Source organism: Hippocampus zosterae, chromosome 2, assembly GCF_025434085.1.
Source record: "Hippocampus zosterae strain Florida chromosome 2, ASM2543408v3, whole genome shotgun sequence".
NCBI lineage: Eukaryota > Metazoa > Chordata > Actinopteri > Syngnathiformes > Syngnathidae > Hippocampus > Hippocampus zosterae.
In genome coordinates this window covers 34,624,077-34,641,342 of record NC_067452.1, presented here as the reverse complement: position 1 = coordinate 34,641,342, position 17,266 = coordinate 34,624,077, and the positions used below count along the sequence as shown (strand labels likewise).

Here is a 17,266-nt window from a genome sequence, read left to right as displayed (position 1 = left end):
CTGCCTTGAGCAAGCGCCAATAAATCACAGGTGACATAGGTGTATTGACAACTGTTAGCATCAAGCTCATAACAATACAAAAAAATAAAAAAAACGCAGCATTACGTCTACGTTCATTGATTTGCTTCTCACACTGCTTGTGACATGCTGACTTATTTTTTTTTTTTTTCAGTTCCAAATAGCAAGGCTCATATGCACGCACATTACAGGACAGAATAAGACATTTGGGGCCTAAAGAGTTCATCAACACATTGCTGGATGGGTCTATGCAGGATGTGCGCCTGATCCTGCACTTGTTTGTGATTTCGCAGCACTGACGCAGTCATGAGTGGTCTGTTACATTTGGCTGATGAAACTAGTGTGTGCACAGCAGAACATCTGCTGAAGATTAGGCCGCGGAGGGTTAGTGCAGTACAACTACCAAAAAAAAAAAAAAAAAAAGCGCCATGCCAGACTCCTGCAAGCTGCACTGCAGTCAAATATTAGCCGCAACCCACAAACAATTGAAGTGAAGTGAAATCTGCATGATTGTGTTCTCATTGTTCTCATGACGTTTGTAAAAGTGAGAGAATAGCATCCGTGTCTCAACCAAGCAGTCTGGTCTCCAACACACCACAGCAGTCAATTGCAATTAGTAATACATGGACTCGTCATTTAAAATGCCCTCATTTGATTCAATTCTCAATTGAATCCATTAATGAAGGCGGGCTTTTGCTTCAGCTGCCCTAACTCTCCCGCCTCATCCGCAGGCCCTCGCCCCCACTCTTTCCCTGAACCGTTTCCCGTCTTTCTGTGCTGCCATGTCAATCTAATCCGCCACGGACTTTTAGAATCAGTACTACAGGATCATTTAACTCAAACTAAACTAGCAATGGGACCGTTTCTTTGACCACACTTCCATCAGTACTTTTCCAACCTCTGATTGGTTGTTCAGAGCAACCTAACAAAGTATCTCTGTAGTGATCTATATGTACTACTCCATTTAAGTATATTCATCTCTGTTGAGTATGATGCATTTAATTTAGTTTATGTTTGTGTCAGACCCAATGACAGCTCGGTTGTAACGCAATTAAAATGTTAGTTTTATTTTGGCGGGAGTCTGTATATTTCATAAAGCTTTTCTCGTGGGAATAAGTAACAAGTAAAAAAAAAAAATGGATTTTCAATATTGAACTCCAAGGGTGGGCCAAAATATTGAGATAAATTAGCTCTCAACATGACAGTAGTGCATCAACACATAAAACTTAAAGATTGTTACACCTCCTTGCACCCCGTCGCTCCTCCTTTCTCCTTCACCCCACCTTAACTGCTTTCCGAATCTTTTTCTCTTTTTTTGTAAGATGCTACTACTCCCAGCCCTCGACTCCACCTTGCTTCTATTCTCAGGGGCGTCCCTGGCCTCATTCATTCATCACTCGTCACAAAACTAGACCGGCTATTACTCTACATGCTTCTTTTTCTCTCTCTCGCTCTCCAGTCTTTGTTTTTTTTCTTTCTATTCATTCCTACCACTTTCACCCCCCCCTCCACACCCCCCGAGCAGCACATTGCTCTTCCTCCTCGTTTTGAACTCATTTTCAGTCGCTCCCCTCCCCCTTTGTCTCGCTCCAACCTATCGCCAGAGGGGAGTGATTGACGAGCAAAGGGGGGCTTATAAAAATGTACTTTATATATATATATAGAAAGAAAGAGAATTTGACAAGGCTTTGCAGGTTTTAAAAGCATACTGTATCGTTTCCTTGACCATGACTCGCCACTTGACATTGGAGCAGCGTTGCAAAAATTGCCACCTGACAAAATGTTTCCCTGGCCCCAACTGCAGTTAAGTTCAGCAATAGTTCGAGAGGCCTTATGGCCGCCACAACACGCACATCTTAGGCTTCCCATAACATCTTTCTTAAAACAAAGACTGGACACGACAAACCACACAGCCTTTCACAGCTGATGAAAACACCAAACATTTCGAAGCTCGGGAAATGCGCAAGGCTGCAACGGAACTCGGCACCAACAGTTTGATTCTGCTTCGAAGAGTGATAAAGCGTCATCTGCGCCAACTTCAAATTGTGGAGCACGACAATCTTTTGTTGAAGCCAGTGAACTTTGGAAGGGAATCATAACGTATCCCTTTTGATGAGTTGAATGACAGTTATTTAAAAAGCTGACATATCAATAGGGACTCCAGATAAGTCCTCCTCTTTGATTGAACGTTCACACAACTTAGACCAGGAAATTCCATCAGTGCTATTTTGGAGCAAAATAGGACAACACATTTCCTCACCAGATACATGACAAAAGTGCTGTTTTAATTCATTCATTCATTCATTTTCCGAACCGCTTGATCCTCACGAGGGTCGCGGGGGGTGCTGGAGCCTATCCCAGCTGTCTCCGGGCAGTAGGCGGGGGATAACCTGAATCGGTTGCCAGCCAATCACAGGGCACACAGAGACGAACAACCATCCATGCTCACATTCACACCTAGGGACAATTTCAATTTCAACCCGGTACCTCTGCACTGTGAAGCCGACGTGCTAACCACTGGGCTAAAATACATGCTTTTAATACATTTCCTTTTTGATAATATATTTTTCAATGCACGTATAAAAGTTTCACTGGCCTAAACCAACAGCACAGGGTTTGAGGCAAACAGCAAAATAACCACTTTTTTTTCCACAGTGCAAAGGGTTGTTTTGCATCAAAATTACCATTCAAGGACGGTACAAAATTGCTGAACAAGAATCCAACAGCAAATGCAAGTACTCATTTTGTAGTTTTTCCCCCCACAAAATTCAACTCACTCAAAATTATAATAAGAGATTCTGTTTGTCCTACACACAATTCCAAAATCGCAACAAAAATGCCTACTCATGTTGTAGTACAGGGGAGTGGAACGCAATTAACACATGTCTGCCATCTAGTGGTGACTGGTGATAAAACTTCAAATTAGGTGGCCCCTGTATATTCGCAGCTCGGCATATTCGTGTTTTTTTTCTTCAGATTTGTTTTTTTAAGGGATTTTCTTTACCCGTTTCTGCATTTTTTTTAAATCAAGGGCCCACTCAATGTGGTTGCAGGCCATCAGGTTTTTTTCTGTTGGGCGCTGTAGTGTAATTTCAATAGGAAATATTGTCCGTGTGAGCATTGAGAAGATTGGAAGCCTGGAGAGTGTTGAGGAAGGAGTACTTGTACTTAGCTTCTTTTGGATGGCTTTTCACCGGCAGGCAACAGCCAAGCTGGTCCAAGGATATTCGAATGAGTTCTTCCCACCTTGCTCCAAACAGCAGTCATCCCGGGTGCCGTCATATCAACAGTGCGTTGAGTACATTTGAATCTGAATGCTTTGTTTTCTCAAGTTTCTTCTAAAGTCAATTGCAGATTCTTACTGACTACTCCCACTTCTGACTGGAGCAGAGTGATGAATAGTGTACTTGAAATGCATCCATCCATTCATTTTCTACTTCATGTATCGTGTTTAGGCTCACTCGAGGGAGCTGGAAAACCATCACAGGCTGCTGGCTTTGGGCAAAAAAATGACGCCGTTGCAGAGTATATATAGTATAGAGACGGACTGGCAATTCATACAGTCACTGAGAAGAACTAAATCCAAACGGCCTGCCTTCAGGCAGAGTACGACGACACCACAGGTATCAAACTCAGGTCCTAGAAGGTCGCTGTCCTGCTGTTTTCCAAGTCTCTTTGTTGCAACACACCTGATTCAAATGAACAGGTTCGATGTCAGGCTTACGCAGAGCTTGCTGATGATCTGATCATTTGATACAGGTGTGTTGCAACATGGAGACTTGGGAAAACATGCAGGACACTTATGCTCCACTGCCAGTGATCCTTCATACCGGACGACGTAACATTTAAGGCTTTCGAAGGCATCTTCTTGAAAACACGTCGCCCCCTAACGTTGAAGCCGGGACGCTGCAGCTCGCCATTCTGTGAACCAAAAACCTTGTGGAGCATTTATAAAAATAAGAACAGAAGGAATCTGTTTTGAAACACTGAAAATGAGACAGAACTTCTTCGCGTCTCCTGTTTTAATAACATGAACATAGTCAATGAGTCCAAACGACCTTTGCGATGATGAAACGGCATATTTTTGGTAATTTCTCTCCCCCACCGTCACGTAAACAGGAAAAAAGTCATTTAAAAAGGCAGAGTGAATAATTAGGGACAATAAACATTTAATTTCATGCAGTGAGAAGTGACGTTTGGTTGCGGCATAGTTTTGAAAACAAACAATGGCACATTTGAGCCAAGGTGAAATGGCAACACAATCACTTGGGAACACTGACGCATCAATAATAAATCACGACGTTCGACTTTCCGACATTTATAAATAATTATTTTTGAAAAAGAAAAATCTTCATATACAATACAGTATGCTCATGCTATTTCGTGCATGATCCTAACGGTCAGAAGAAATCCTGATGAGGGTGGCTATGTAAGATATATACTGCATGATGAATGCTGTACATGCCTTTTTAATGTTTGTAATAAATATTTAGATGGCATTCATAAATAGTGGGTAGATAAATCACATGGATTTGGGAGAATGGCTCATTGAAAGCAGATTTTGTTTGTTGGTTACACAATATACTTGGTAAGAAGAAGGATTTGAAAAACAATACATTTTTAGGGCAGGCATTTGGCATCACATGAAGAAGACATTGAAACAGCTGTAAGGACTGTGGAGACACACAACTATGTGGCGTCAGGCTTCAGGAGCCAGTCAAAACGAACTTTCATTTGATCGTTAAAAAAAAAAAAAAAAAAAGGGGACAGGGAAGCAATATTGTCTCCTGGTGGAACACAGAGGCTACAGGTGAGTGGCAGGCGGGGCCGAGTGATGCGCACGGCGTGGAGGCTATAGTTGCCGAATAGGAGGAAGGTTGAGGGTTTCCAGAGCACTGTGGTAGAGCTCCCGCAAGGCTCTCAACAGATACAGGCGGCAGAACATCTGGTTGAAGAGATGAGGCAAAGGCTCCTGCGAACAAAGACGGCAAAGTGAGTCCAAGGTAATATTTGAAGAATACAGATTCACAATGTTCCCGTGCAATATCATTTTAGCTATTTGCTGAGATACGCAATGAAGAACGCAGCCTGGTAAACTCTTCAAGCTGATGCAAAGAAAGGATCCCTATTGGCCGTGGTTAGCAGCCGATAAATGTTTTATGATGCCGACAGTTCAACCCTCCAATGGATTCTATTCCCATTTCCATTTCTGGTGCGGAAATGACATTGTAAATATGAATAAATGAGGGCCGTGCGCGTCTTCAACCTACAAAGTTTCATAGTGCAAGTTATTTGTAACGGTCTCTGAACTCATTTCCTTGAAAGAACTACAAACATGGCCTCACCCCCAGGACGTGGACTCTGTTGTAGTACGAGCTGAAGTCTTTACTGAGAGACACCAGAAACTTACAAATCTGAGCGGGGAGAGAAATTAAAAGAGCGGTGATGTAAATGACTCGACATTCTACGCAAAATGTCATTACTGGTGTCACCTGACCTGCTCGGTTTTGAGATTGACTCGAGCCCCTCCCCCTTCGCAGTCCAACACCTGTCCCGATTGGTCCAGCAATTCAGAGAAGGGAATGAGGTAATTGAAGAGGAGGAGCCACTCACCCTGCAAATCCAAACACAGATGGAATGCCCCAAAGTCTTTTCATAGCGTGAAAGGAACAGTAAAAAAAAAAGTCTTATAACTTCAATAAATACTAATTTAATGAAAGGGTACCTCTTCTTTGAGGGCAGAAAAGTCTAGTTCTGAGCCATCAGGGATTTCTGGGTACAAACCTGCAAATAGGAAAGAACATCAAATACTGTACATTTGGAAGACTAAGCTTTTTGCTCTGCTTTCTTTAGAGATTAGGAAATGAGGTATATTCTGGAAAATATTGTTTTTGATGGTTCATTATGCTCTCATGATATTTCCTGTTGCCATCAAACTATATTCTGGTTTTGCATGTGTTTTTATGCATTTAAAATATGCAGCCCAGGTAAGCTGTAAGATGCCTCAACATTGATAATTCCTCAAGCCTCTTATCTAAAGTTGGACAAAATGTTGTTACTTCAAGCATGTATTGTCACATCTATGACTAGGTTTGACTTTTTCTCTGACCTTTGTGAATCATGTCGATTCAAAGTCTGGACTCTCACCTTTTTCCACTCCGCGATCGTAACTATCGAACAGTGTGTGCAGTCTGGCGCAGTTGTACATCACAAACACGCCACCTCTCGGTCCCTTGGTGGACACGCCGCCTTCTCTCTGGACATCCAAAGTGACCTGAACAGACAGACCTGTATTGTCTCTTACTAACATTGATGTCTCGGTTTTCAAAGCAAACTTGAACACGTAAATAAATAAATACAATCTTTCAGGAGCTGTATGAAACACTCTGTCATGTTTTAGACCAGGGGTGCCCATTAGGTAGATCCTGATCTACCGGTAGAGCTAAGACAAGTCCCAAGTAGATCCGAGGAGTGTCGAGAAGAAAAAAAACAAACAACCATTTGTGTGTCTTTGTACATGTTAGTAATATATTCATTCATTCATCTTCCGAGCCGCTTGATCCTCACTAGGGTCGCGGGGGGGCACAGTGGGACTGATCTGAGGAACAAAGGAGGGGGGGGGGCAAAGTTAAACATGCGAAATGTCATGTCATCTTTGACATCGCTTATCCCATCCAGGTAAGCGAGGAACATTCATTCATTCATTCATTCATCCATCTTCCGAACCGCTTGATCCTCACTCGGGTCGCGGGGGGTGCTGGAGCCTATCCCAGCTGTCTTCGGGCAGTAGGCGGGGGACACCCTGAATCGGTTGCCAGCCAATCGCAGGGCACACAGAAACGAACAACCATTCGCACTCACACTCACACCTAGGGACAATTTAGAGTGTTCAATCAGCCTGCCACGCATGTTTATGGAACGTGGGAGGAAACTGGAGCACCCGGAGAAAACCCACGCAGGCCCGAGGAGAACATGCAAACTCCACACAGGGAGGCCGCAGCTGGAATCGAACCCGTTACCTCTGCACTGTGAAGCCGACGTGCTAACCACTGGACTACCGGGCCGCCGTTAGTAATATATTTTTTGTGTTAATATACACTGCACATTAATCATCTTATCAGTCTCATTTTAAAAAAAAATAAAAAAATAAAAAAATAAAATAAAGCAGGTAAATCTTAAATTTGTGTGTGTGTGTGCGTGCGCGCGCCGGTAAGGGTAGATCCCGGGAGGTTAGTTGATCGAAAAGTAGATCTTCGATCCAAAAAGTTTGGGCACCCCTGTTTTAGACTCACCGGACTGCTGTGCACTGTTGAGAGAAGCTCAAATCTGATTGTGGCCGAGCTCATGACCCTGATGATGTCATCCCATGTCTGACCTACAAAGAGGTGAAGGAAAAATGCCGTTAATTTACTGCAGGTACTGATCGATTTTATTCGGCACAAACACATGCACACACACACACACACACCTTCAACTTGATCTCCATACTTCATCTCTGAAGCCTCTTTCATTTGACCTCTTCTCAGCCTGTTGAACGGACCAAAGAGGAATTTTAAAAAAACCCTTAATGATGAAATGTAGTTGAAACACCAAAATACCAGCAAGCATCCTGTCAAAGGAGTTTAACAGCATGTGCATGTTACTGCAAAAAGAAAAAAAAATAAGGACAGAATGTGTGGCGAGAAGGCGGGAGGAGAAGGAACACTATTTGAAGATGAAGGTGTATCTTACTGCAGATACTGTGCACAAGAGAGTTGAGAAGAAGGAGTCTTGACAGGCCCACACACCAGATGTCTCTGCAAACACCCAAGAAGAGCAGGTAAAAATAGTAACAAACGTCCGTGCGCATGCGCGCACATGTGCTCGCGCGCGTGTGTGTGTGATTACCTGAGTGTGCGTCGCCCCGCTGGCTCTCCACAGCATCGCGATCTGCTGCTGGCGGAACTCATCCTGGCAGGAAGTCACGTGCAACGCTGTTGCCACGGCAACCTGCAAAACGTTACCAAATCTGTCGAAATCTTTCATCCATTGCCCTGTTGTGTGCCATTATATTTAATACGTCGCGTGTCTCTGTGATCACGTGTGCCGTGTCTTACGGTGCAGTCAGCTGCGGCGAGGTCCAGTTGTGCCAGATGCGAAACGCTGTCTCTGTGGACTGAACGCACATGCACCAATTATCTTTTAGTAGCAAATATGAACAAAAGGACACATTGCTTAATTAACTCATCAATCTGGGGTTGGATCAGACACGCCATCATGTAAGAAAGAAATATTTGTTCAAAACACGTAAGTAGTTTTAGATCTATAAACATTTGCGTAACAATGTGTACTTACTCCAACACTACGTTTTAATTCGAACCTTTGGTGTTGAGCACTTAGCAGTGTTTTCTAATAACAAGGCACCACTAAATGTTTCTTTTGTAAATAATAATACAAATGATCATTTCATTCATGTGTAGCCTTCCAGCAGGTGTGAATGCAAGCCTGAATGGTTGTTGGTTCATTCGTGCACTGTGATTGGCCGGGGAGTGGCAACCAATCGAAAATCTACACGTGTGTGTGTGTGGGGTCCATTTAGAACAGGTTTGCCCAAACTCGGTCCGATGTCCTGCCTGTTTTCCATCTCTCCCTGCCCTTGAGGACCAAGTTTGGACACCCCTGATTTAGAACATAGTTACTTGGCCGTACCTTACCTGTGCAGGTTCCCAGACTAGGATCATACCCTTGTAGCCCCTCATCCTGGAACACTCGTTTTAAGTTTATCCTGACTGCTCCTTCATTCTCGCCCTTGTCTACCTTCTTCCTGCCTGGCCCTCCGCTCATCCTTCTGTCTCTCTCAATTTCCCTCTCTCTGTATGGCGACTTCTCTAGCGCTTCCTGGATCTTCTCCTCCCGCCCCTCATTGGTCCAACAGGCTGGGGATGTTGGCCAGTCGATGCCCAGAGTGCAGAGGAAGTTGACAATGCTGCTGTCTTCGGGCAGCAGGGGGCACAGGGACACTGTAAAGCTGAGACATGAGGCAAGATGGACAGCTTGTTTCAAATGTCATAGCTATCATACCTAAAGGAAGAGTGATTATTAAAATGTCAGGTAAATGCCACACAGGCAATATAATTTTGATCATTTATAGCTTTAGTTATTTTTAAATCATCATCAGTATGATTATGTTTGGCAGTGTTGTTGTTGGTACTGTAGTAGTGGGAGTAATATAAGATACAGTACATTGTTGCTGACCCATGTAACACCTCTGTCTTTGTTTTTCTATTTAATTCTGTGTTAAATAATGTTTAGGAAGGACATTTAAAAAAAAGAGATGAGATTTTCTTTTTAAACAAGTGGTCTAGTGAAAAAAAAATCAATCGGACTGATGTGAGAAATCAGAAGGAACTTACCCTTGTCCTCTCAACAGCGACCCCATGTGGTCGGCCAGCAGAATGGTCCTGAGTTGTCCCAGACTGAGGCTATCAGGAGTCGGGGGTTCAGGTTTTGGGTGCAGGGCCGGACAGTTGAGCAGCACGCAGCCTTGCCTCTGAGCAGAGGGCGCCAGGTACTCGGTAGCTCCGCCGTCCAGTACAGCCTTGAAGGCGGCGGCACGGTCCACCCTCACCCTCAGACCTTCATCCACCACCTCCCCGCCTGCCACAGGGAGAACCCCACAGCCTTGTACCGACAGAATCCTGGACATCACTGCCGGAGGCACCTGAGAATAAACAAAAAATATTAAACTGTTTTATTGTAGTTGATGTTTAACTCATTCACTCCCAAAGACGTTTTTAAACGTCTTTTCAGACTTGGTCCAGAAATGGCTGGTACTGAATGAGTTAAACAAGCATTCCTGTTGCAAAAGTGATTTCGTGATTTAACGTCATATTGGAAACCAGAAGTATGTGTCGCATATATGGACAAAAAAAAAATCTGAATTGAGCTGCAGTGTGAACGTATCTTATATAATTAAGTGTGAATGGTTGTTTGTCTATATATAATCGCAGGTAATGTTACAGAGTCTTACAATAAAAATAAAAAATAATTGTTAGAAAAAAACAAATGGCTTGTTTTTCTTGAGCACTTTGTCTTACTATATAACTGTATTTAATGAGAAAATGCAATGGATAGTTTGATTTTTGTACACACGAATGCACACAAACACAGTTGAAGCAATGCGTGAGAGTCTGACCCATATTGTGATCTACCGCTCACGGGTCCATGATTACTGCCTCTAGCAAAATGTCTGGTCAATCCTGATGGCCCTTCCTTTGTGTGTGTGCGTGTGTGTGTTTATTTTCTGCAAATAGATCCTATAAATTTGTGTTTTGGAATTTGGGTATGTTGGTGTCAGTACTTTATATAACACATTTTTTAACCTACAAAGTATTCCTATAAATACCAGAAAAAAATAAAGTAATACTTTTCCAGTTCTGTATCATTTTTTTTAAGCACTGAGTTTTAATATAGCTGACCCTTTCTGTAGTCCACAAAATCCTACTGTTTGGGGGGTTAAACAATACAATTTGAACAAGTTGAACAATATTGTGCCCTAGTCAACACGAATGGTATGCACAGTGTGTTCGTATGAGTTCTTATCAACGTTGAGTCCATTTGTTAAGGATGTGGACGCCGTTTAGTTGTTTTTGTGCTAAATAAGAATGTGGTGTAATGAGCCAGCAGCCAACCTGTCCGTCCGCATAGAGCGTGTTGAGCATGCTACTCGGTGACAAGAAGTCTCGTGTTCGGAGGTTCTTGGCGCTGCTCTCCTTGAACCACAGTTTCTCCTTCTCCGGCTCTGGGAACATCCTCTCGCTGTCCCTCCGGCCAGAGTCATGGGCATTTCCACGCGTGGTCCGCAGTGCGGAGCTCAGCGCTCGGACCGTGGGAGTGATACGGAGGGGCGAAGACGACTCTTCGATGTTCTCCATCGTTATCATAATAACACAAACGTAGCTAGAAGCACATCCGCGCCATGCTAATACAACACTCCCGTGCTGAGTGGCAATCCGGGTTTGGCAACTGGACGCGGTCGACAGAAAACAGGAAGAGTCGAATGCTGGTCGATGTCAGATGTGTTGGGTAAAGTGGAAAGGGCGCATTGGCTATTTTTTTCCCCTAATCGGAACTATTTGCTTCAACTTGTGTTCCCCATCGGTTATGTTTCCGAGATGGACAGAGGCGTTGTTTGGCGGATTGTTTTGCGTTTTGTTTTTCTGTGGAACATAAATTGTCTACTTTTTGTTTCAGCCTGACAGTATTATATTAATAATAATAATCATCATCATCATCATCATTATCCAATTGCTAACCCGTCTATTCCCACAAGTATCGAGAGCGTGCCGTCCAGGAGCCATTATTAATAATTATACTAATAATACATTATTCTCTGCATAAATAATCGCATAAAATTTCCATCGGGATTATAATAATTTGGGGTTTGTTTTTTTAAGTGTGTTTTTATTTCGTTTTGACTTTTTAAAAATTCTGTTGCTGTTAATTAGTTTTTAGAGCTGGTTTGTTCACTTTTGTTTTTAATGTTTTTTTTGTTGTGATTATCCATCCATTTTCTGATCCACTTTTCCTCACAAGGGTCGCGGGCATGCTGAAACCTATCCCAGCAGTCTTCGGGCAGTGGGCAGGGTACACTGTGCAGAAAAGGCTCACCCTCCTCCTTAATTTAGTTGCCCTGGGACGTTCACAGAACTTAACAGTTTAGTATCGCGTTATTACAGACATTTTCTGTTTCTGCCTTTGAGTCATTTACATCAGTTCAGGTCGATATCAGCCTTACGTCCCGTGAAACCTTTTTAGTTTTTACCTAATTGTTGCTCCCTTAAGCCTTCAGTTAATTACAAAAACGCCAGTACATCTAGGCATGCTTGTTTTCCTCAGTTAATTGCGGCTTGTTTGTTCGTGAGCTAATTAGCCACATTAGCTCGCTATCATCGGGACACCGCGGTTCGCAGTGAATTATATAAAGAATATAGTTTTCAATTGGATGTTACGATGTCACTTAAAGGTGTGACGACTGTAGCTCCTTGCCCCGCTGACGACGAAGGGGATTAATTTGTATTGAATGTGTATCGGCTCAGATGTCATTAGGTGTAGTTAACTTATGTGACCCATAGATGGTGCGATTACGCTGACATTTCTCTGATTCTTTGGTCAAATTCAGATATACAGTACTGTATTCTGAGCGGTAGTTTTTGTAATATCGGAAGTTGGAGCTAATTATTTTCACTTGTTTATTTGTAGCCTGCCAAAAATACCGTTTAACTGTTACACCCGCGCTGCAAGAAGGAGAGATACCGACGCTCGTTCCTACCGACTGCTGTCAGGCTGATGAATAAAAAATAACAATCATAATAATAATAATAATTAAATGATGTGAAGGAAAATTGTAAATAGTACTGCGATTTATCCATTTTGTGTTCATATTGCATTTAATTGAAAGATGTTTGTTGTTTTTTTCTCCTTCTTTCTACATACATTCTTGCTGCTGGAGGCTGTAAATTTCCCCAGTGTGGGACGAATAAAGGATATCTTATCTTATCTTAAAGCTGGGACTACATAGTCAGTAAAAGTGTTCACTATTATCCTCAGTGTTGTGTAGTACAGTTTCATATTATGCTGAGCAAAATAGCTGCTAATGTTTATTTGGCAACATAAGAAGCAACACAAAGACAAGAAATTGCAACATGGTCTGATGAGAGTTGACAGTGGCGTTACTTTTAACCTGTTTGCTTATTATAAACAATGCTTTGAGTAGGGATGTAGACTACAGTTGAATGCACCTCAATATCCGGCATGATCAAGAGAATTTATATTTGGTGTCATTCTTGGCTGACACGGAATTCCCGGCTGTCTTCTGTTGGCTAAGCAAGCCGGGAGAAAACGTGTCATTGAGGAAAATCACCAACTAGTCTTTTCAAAATATTGTTACAATACAACAATCCTTAAAAAAAATAAATCAGGTTGGGATTTGTACTATTATAAAGCATTCAAGTCCATTACAATTTTCAAATTAAGCGCTGTGGGCATCTCGCGTTTTGAGATGTTTTATGCAGGGTGAGATGGAAACGGAGCCCTTAACCAGCTGGAAGTCACCATTACGGCTGCATTATGGGTTCCGTTACAATCCCACTCGCCAAAATAAAAGTCCCAGTCCAGGTTGGCATCTTGTCCTGAAAAGGAGAAGAGGTCCAGATCTTCTACATATAAAAGCACACAATCCACATAGTAATGTATGCATTTGTAATGTATAAAGTGTCAAGTATAATTTGGACTTAAACGGGGCTTTTATGACCATGACCATGACAGGCTATACACTTTCGTTCCTTCAAAGAGTCTAGTGTGAAGAGAAAAGTGTGTCTCCAGAACGAGAGTACATCTCCATTCAGGGGAGGCAGCACTTCATCTCCATGTCGCTGAATTACACTTCGCCAATTAGCGCGTGCATCTATGCACGTGGCACATGTTGCGGACACATCGTCAAACTCAAACATCCTCCATCCTCACCATGTGAACAACTTACTCGTAATCAAAAGGTTACACCATTAACACTGCTAGCTAAAACTACACACATGTATGAATATAATCTGCGACAATGCTATAGTTAATTCCGAAATGATCGGAATTAAATGTAGCCTGGTTAGTGGACTCCATCTGAACCTTCATCCAGCCTAGCTCCTGAGTCATGTGTAAAGAGGCAAAGTAATGCAGTGCGAAGGCAATACTGTCTAAATTGATTCAAAAAACATGTGTTCTAAAAATAGGCAACTCACAAAAGATTTACCTGGTTGTGAAATTTTTGCGGGCACTTCAGAGACCCAAATACGGAGCCCAAAAGACCTAAATATGCTGTCTCGACATTTGTGAAATACAATATAATTTACTGGTAAAAATGGATGGTGGCAGGGGTAGTCGTGACACTAATGCTAACACAACATGAGAGGGGTCCTGCTGGTCCACCAACGAGTCCAGAACACAGCAATTGGTGATTGTCGATCGCCAACGCAACACCGACACAATTCCGTTTTTACGACATTCCGCAAGTGCATTCTCCAGCCAACCATTTCCTCTACTGTGCAGCAGGGCTCACCAATCTTTTTCAAACAAAGTGCTAATTCTTGACGACGGTTTCTGCAAAGCGCTACCAGTAGAGGTGCATGATTGATTGATTGATTGACAATCGATCGCCAAATTAATTCACGACTATTTCACTCATTGATCAATCATTTCGAGAGAAAAAAAATCCTTAAAATGGTTGAAATTCTCTCAATGCAGCCAGTGAAAGTGAATGTTCTCTGATTTCAGTAATCCTCCACGAAATCAGACTTTTGTTTTTGATCCAAATGAGACATTTGCAAACATCTGCTATTAATTTGGAAAACAGTGATCATCATTTTCCCGACACGTTACTGACCAAACCGGTATAACTGATGTATCCATCCATCCATTTTCTGATTCGCTTATCCTCACAAGGGTTGCGGGGCGTTCTGGAACCTATCCCAGCTGTCTTCGGGCAGTAGGCTGAGGACACCCTGAACTGGTTGCCAGCAAATTGCACGGCACACATTGACAAACAGCCAACCGGACTTCAACGAACATACTGCAGAAGAGTAAATACCGGCAACTATACTGTTAGGGACATCGAGAACATTATAGTCATAGTAAATAGTGTTGTGTATACAGAACTGTGTTAGATTCACACACAAAAAAAAACAGTTTAGAACAATAACAGCAAGACAATTACCGGTAATGTTCATGTAGTGAAGACGATGTGGTCACAGCAGAAAATAGCAGGAATTGCGATTGTTTGTTCCACTTTCAGCTGTTTGTTCAAGGCCATCGGAGAACAGATTGCTCCTGTTTTGGTTCTCAATGTCGAGATGTGACTCCTGTTGCTCAGCGCAACGGGCCGACCTATATTCTCGTTGGGTTCAGGGCGAGAGGCAAAATCCAGATTTTTTTTTTTTGATGAATCACCTCGCGAGTCTTTTAGAAATGGAGATCGCTCGGCATATCGTTGATTATACTGATGAACTGGTTTAGGTTTACAAAATAAATGAGCGGTGAAGCATGTGGCCCTTGCAACATTCAATTTTGCTATATGGAGGCCCTTGGAAGAAAACATTTGGGCCCTTTTGTTCTACAATCCTCAAAACATTCATTTTTGACCCGGTGACCTCCTCTCGCCGCACAACCATCCAAAATGCACCCGCACTATCCACTAAATACCCAACACCCACACATCTGTACACCTGAGAATGATGTGCCCGTAGACAATGCTGTCCACTCACCTTTCGGGGACATAGAAGGAGTGCCCTGGTCTTGAAAAACCTGTTGGCTCCGAAGAGAAAGTAAAACTCAGCGTGTCACAGGAAATCAGCTGGATGAGAAAGGCTGGAATGGAGACAAGCACCAACAGGAGCTTCTGCTGATTTTTGAGCTGAAAGCAGGAAGTCCTGAACACATTGAGGAAGACACACACATTCGGTTTTCTGAGTCAGGCGCTCATGAGGAACAAAATGATGATCCAGTCGGTGTGAAAGTTTTAAGGCTCAGACGTCAGATGAGTCATACACAAAGAAATAAATGACAAAACAGAGCTCACAGACTATTGTGGCTGTGTGAAAGTTGGTGTTGTCTATCTCACCAGCACTGCAGTGTCCCTCCGCTCTTCCTCGTCGACCTCCTCTTCCTCCTCCTGCAGTGGCGTCTCGTCGTACAACTTCCTTTTTATAAGGCCTCCACATTCATTTCACTTTCACTTCTAACCACAAGACAAACTCCTCCTTGCTAATTCAACCCACAACTGGAGAGGGATAGCGATCTTTTTTTCATTTTTTATTTGAAATACCATATACAGCATTTTCAGGACACGCAGAAAGGAAATGAGGGGGGAAACACTTTGAATTTCAATTACAGATGAATAAAGTTTTTAATTTTCGGTCCGGTCGCATCCGGTTAATGTATTGAGATTTATACCGACTGTTGATATTTTTACAGATGTATTTTGATGACATTTGTACAATGTCTTTAATTTTTTATTGACTTTTTTATTCAAGGACACATACTCTTATTTTGTACAGTTACTTAAATTACTTTTGTGAGCTAATTAAAAAAAAGTTGTACTTTTTTTGCATTTTCATTTTGTACAGAAGACACAATGATTTTGCTTACATCTCATTTGGAACAGATTGTTTTTGACTACAAAACAAATGTGTGTTAAATAATAATGAAAGCTACACAGGTTAATAATGACATCCATTTAATATGATTGCTCATTTTAGGTTGCGATTGTTACAATAGTTGGCGGCAACATCAGCAAAATCGAATGAGCTCCAACGAGAGCAATTGCAATTACAAATATCAATATTTTAATAGGAAACACAAATGCATAAATTATTTACTAAATAACCGTTACTGTGATTTTTCGCAGCCAAGGCCAAAATCTATTTACCGTTATACATTCTTTATCCATTTCCAGGACAGCGTTTATTAGAGTGGACGGCTATTCGCGTTGTTTACTCTTCTATTAATTAATTTTCATGTCACAGTTGTGCATCAACCACTACAATGAATTTCCCCAGTGTGGAACAAATAAAGGATATCTTATGTGTGTTGCCATCCATTGGCATTATTATTTCTTTCCATGCCTGAAGACGAATAAAAACACTTGAGAAAAAAAAATCCGGATGTAGGTTGTCATTATTTGTGCATGAAACGGTTAAGCAGCGACTTTTATGGGAAAAATAAATCAAACAAGTTCCAGTCGTCAAGACCTACAGCCACTGAGTGTCAAATGCGGTTGAACGGATGTGAAGTGCAAATGTTTAAAATATATTTTGGGACAGTTGATTGTGCGGTTGGGTTGTAGAATATCAAATGGAGGTTGGAACTTCCAGCAAGATACAGATACGGTTTAAGCACTGAAGGCTGTAGTACCACATAGTCGTAATACAATCCACCCGCCTTCATGCCGTTTAATTGCGAATGTGTATCACTGATGAGCGGACATAACGGATGAGGATGTGAGGCAGGTGAGACCAACAGAGTGTGACCGCTCCATTTCCCACAGGTATGTCTCATGTCAGGCCTGGAAAGTCCGGTGGATGTGACAGAGTTACTTGATCCTCCCTGGAGACGAGGTGAAGGTGAGCGAGCTTTGCACGCCCAACCGTGAATAAAACACAGCGATGACAAATTGAAAGTTATTCATTCATTCATTCATCTTCCGAGCCGCTTGATCCTCACTAGG

General features: G+C 42.3%; 1 protein-coding gene and 1 long non-coding RNA gene across 2 annotated transcripts; both read right to left on the bottom strand.

Moving 5' to 3' along the window:
* Positions 1-4,170: 4,170 nt before the first annotated feature.
* Positions 4,171-11,454, bottom strand: dalrd3 (DALR anticodon binding domain containing 3). The gene is made up of 13 exons (XM_052057365.1): positions 10,689-11,454; positions 9,411-9,718; positions 8,712-9,025; positions 8,115-8,173; positions 7,906-8,007; positions 7,750-7,814; positions 7,487-7,545; positions 7,311-7,393; positions 6,166-6,292; positions 5,744-5,802; positions 5,516-5,632; positions 5,364-5,432; positions 4,171-4,990 (listed from the first exon to the last, which is right to left on the bottom strand). Exons 1-13 carry the CDS (start codon positions 10,938-10,940, stop codon positions 4,871-4,873), a joined length of 1,734 nt encoding a protein of 577 aa, XP_051913325.1. The 5' UTR covers positions 10,941-11,454; the 3' UTR covers positions 4,171-4,870.
* A 1,189-nt stretch (positions 11,455-12,643) lies between these two features.
* Positions 12,644-15,813, bottom strand: LOC127595717 (uncharacterized). The gene is made up of 2 exons (XR_007961320.1): positions 15,662-15,813; positions 12,644-15,470 (listed from the first exon to the last, which is right to left on the bottom strand). It is a non-coding gene; the product is annotated as an uncharacterized LOC127595717 (long non-coding RNA).
* Between the last annotated feature and the right edge of the window lie 1,453 nt (positions 15,814-17,266).

Coding starts and splice junctions, on each gene's coding strand:
- dalrd3 (XM_052057365.1), bottom strand. CDS start 10,940: ATGATAACGATGGAGAACATCGAAGAGTCGTCTTCGCCCCTCCGTATC. Junction 9,026..9,410: donor TCGCTGTTGAGAGGACAAGG/GTAAGTTCCTTC, acceptor CTCATGTCTCAG/CTTTACAGTGTCCCTGTGCC. Junction 7,546..7,749: donor TCTTGTGCACAGTATCTGCA/GTAAGATACACC, acceptor TCCGTTCAACAG/GCTGAGAAGAGGTCAAATGA.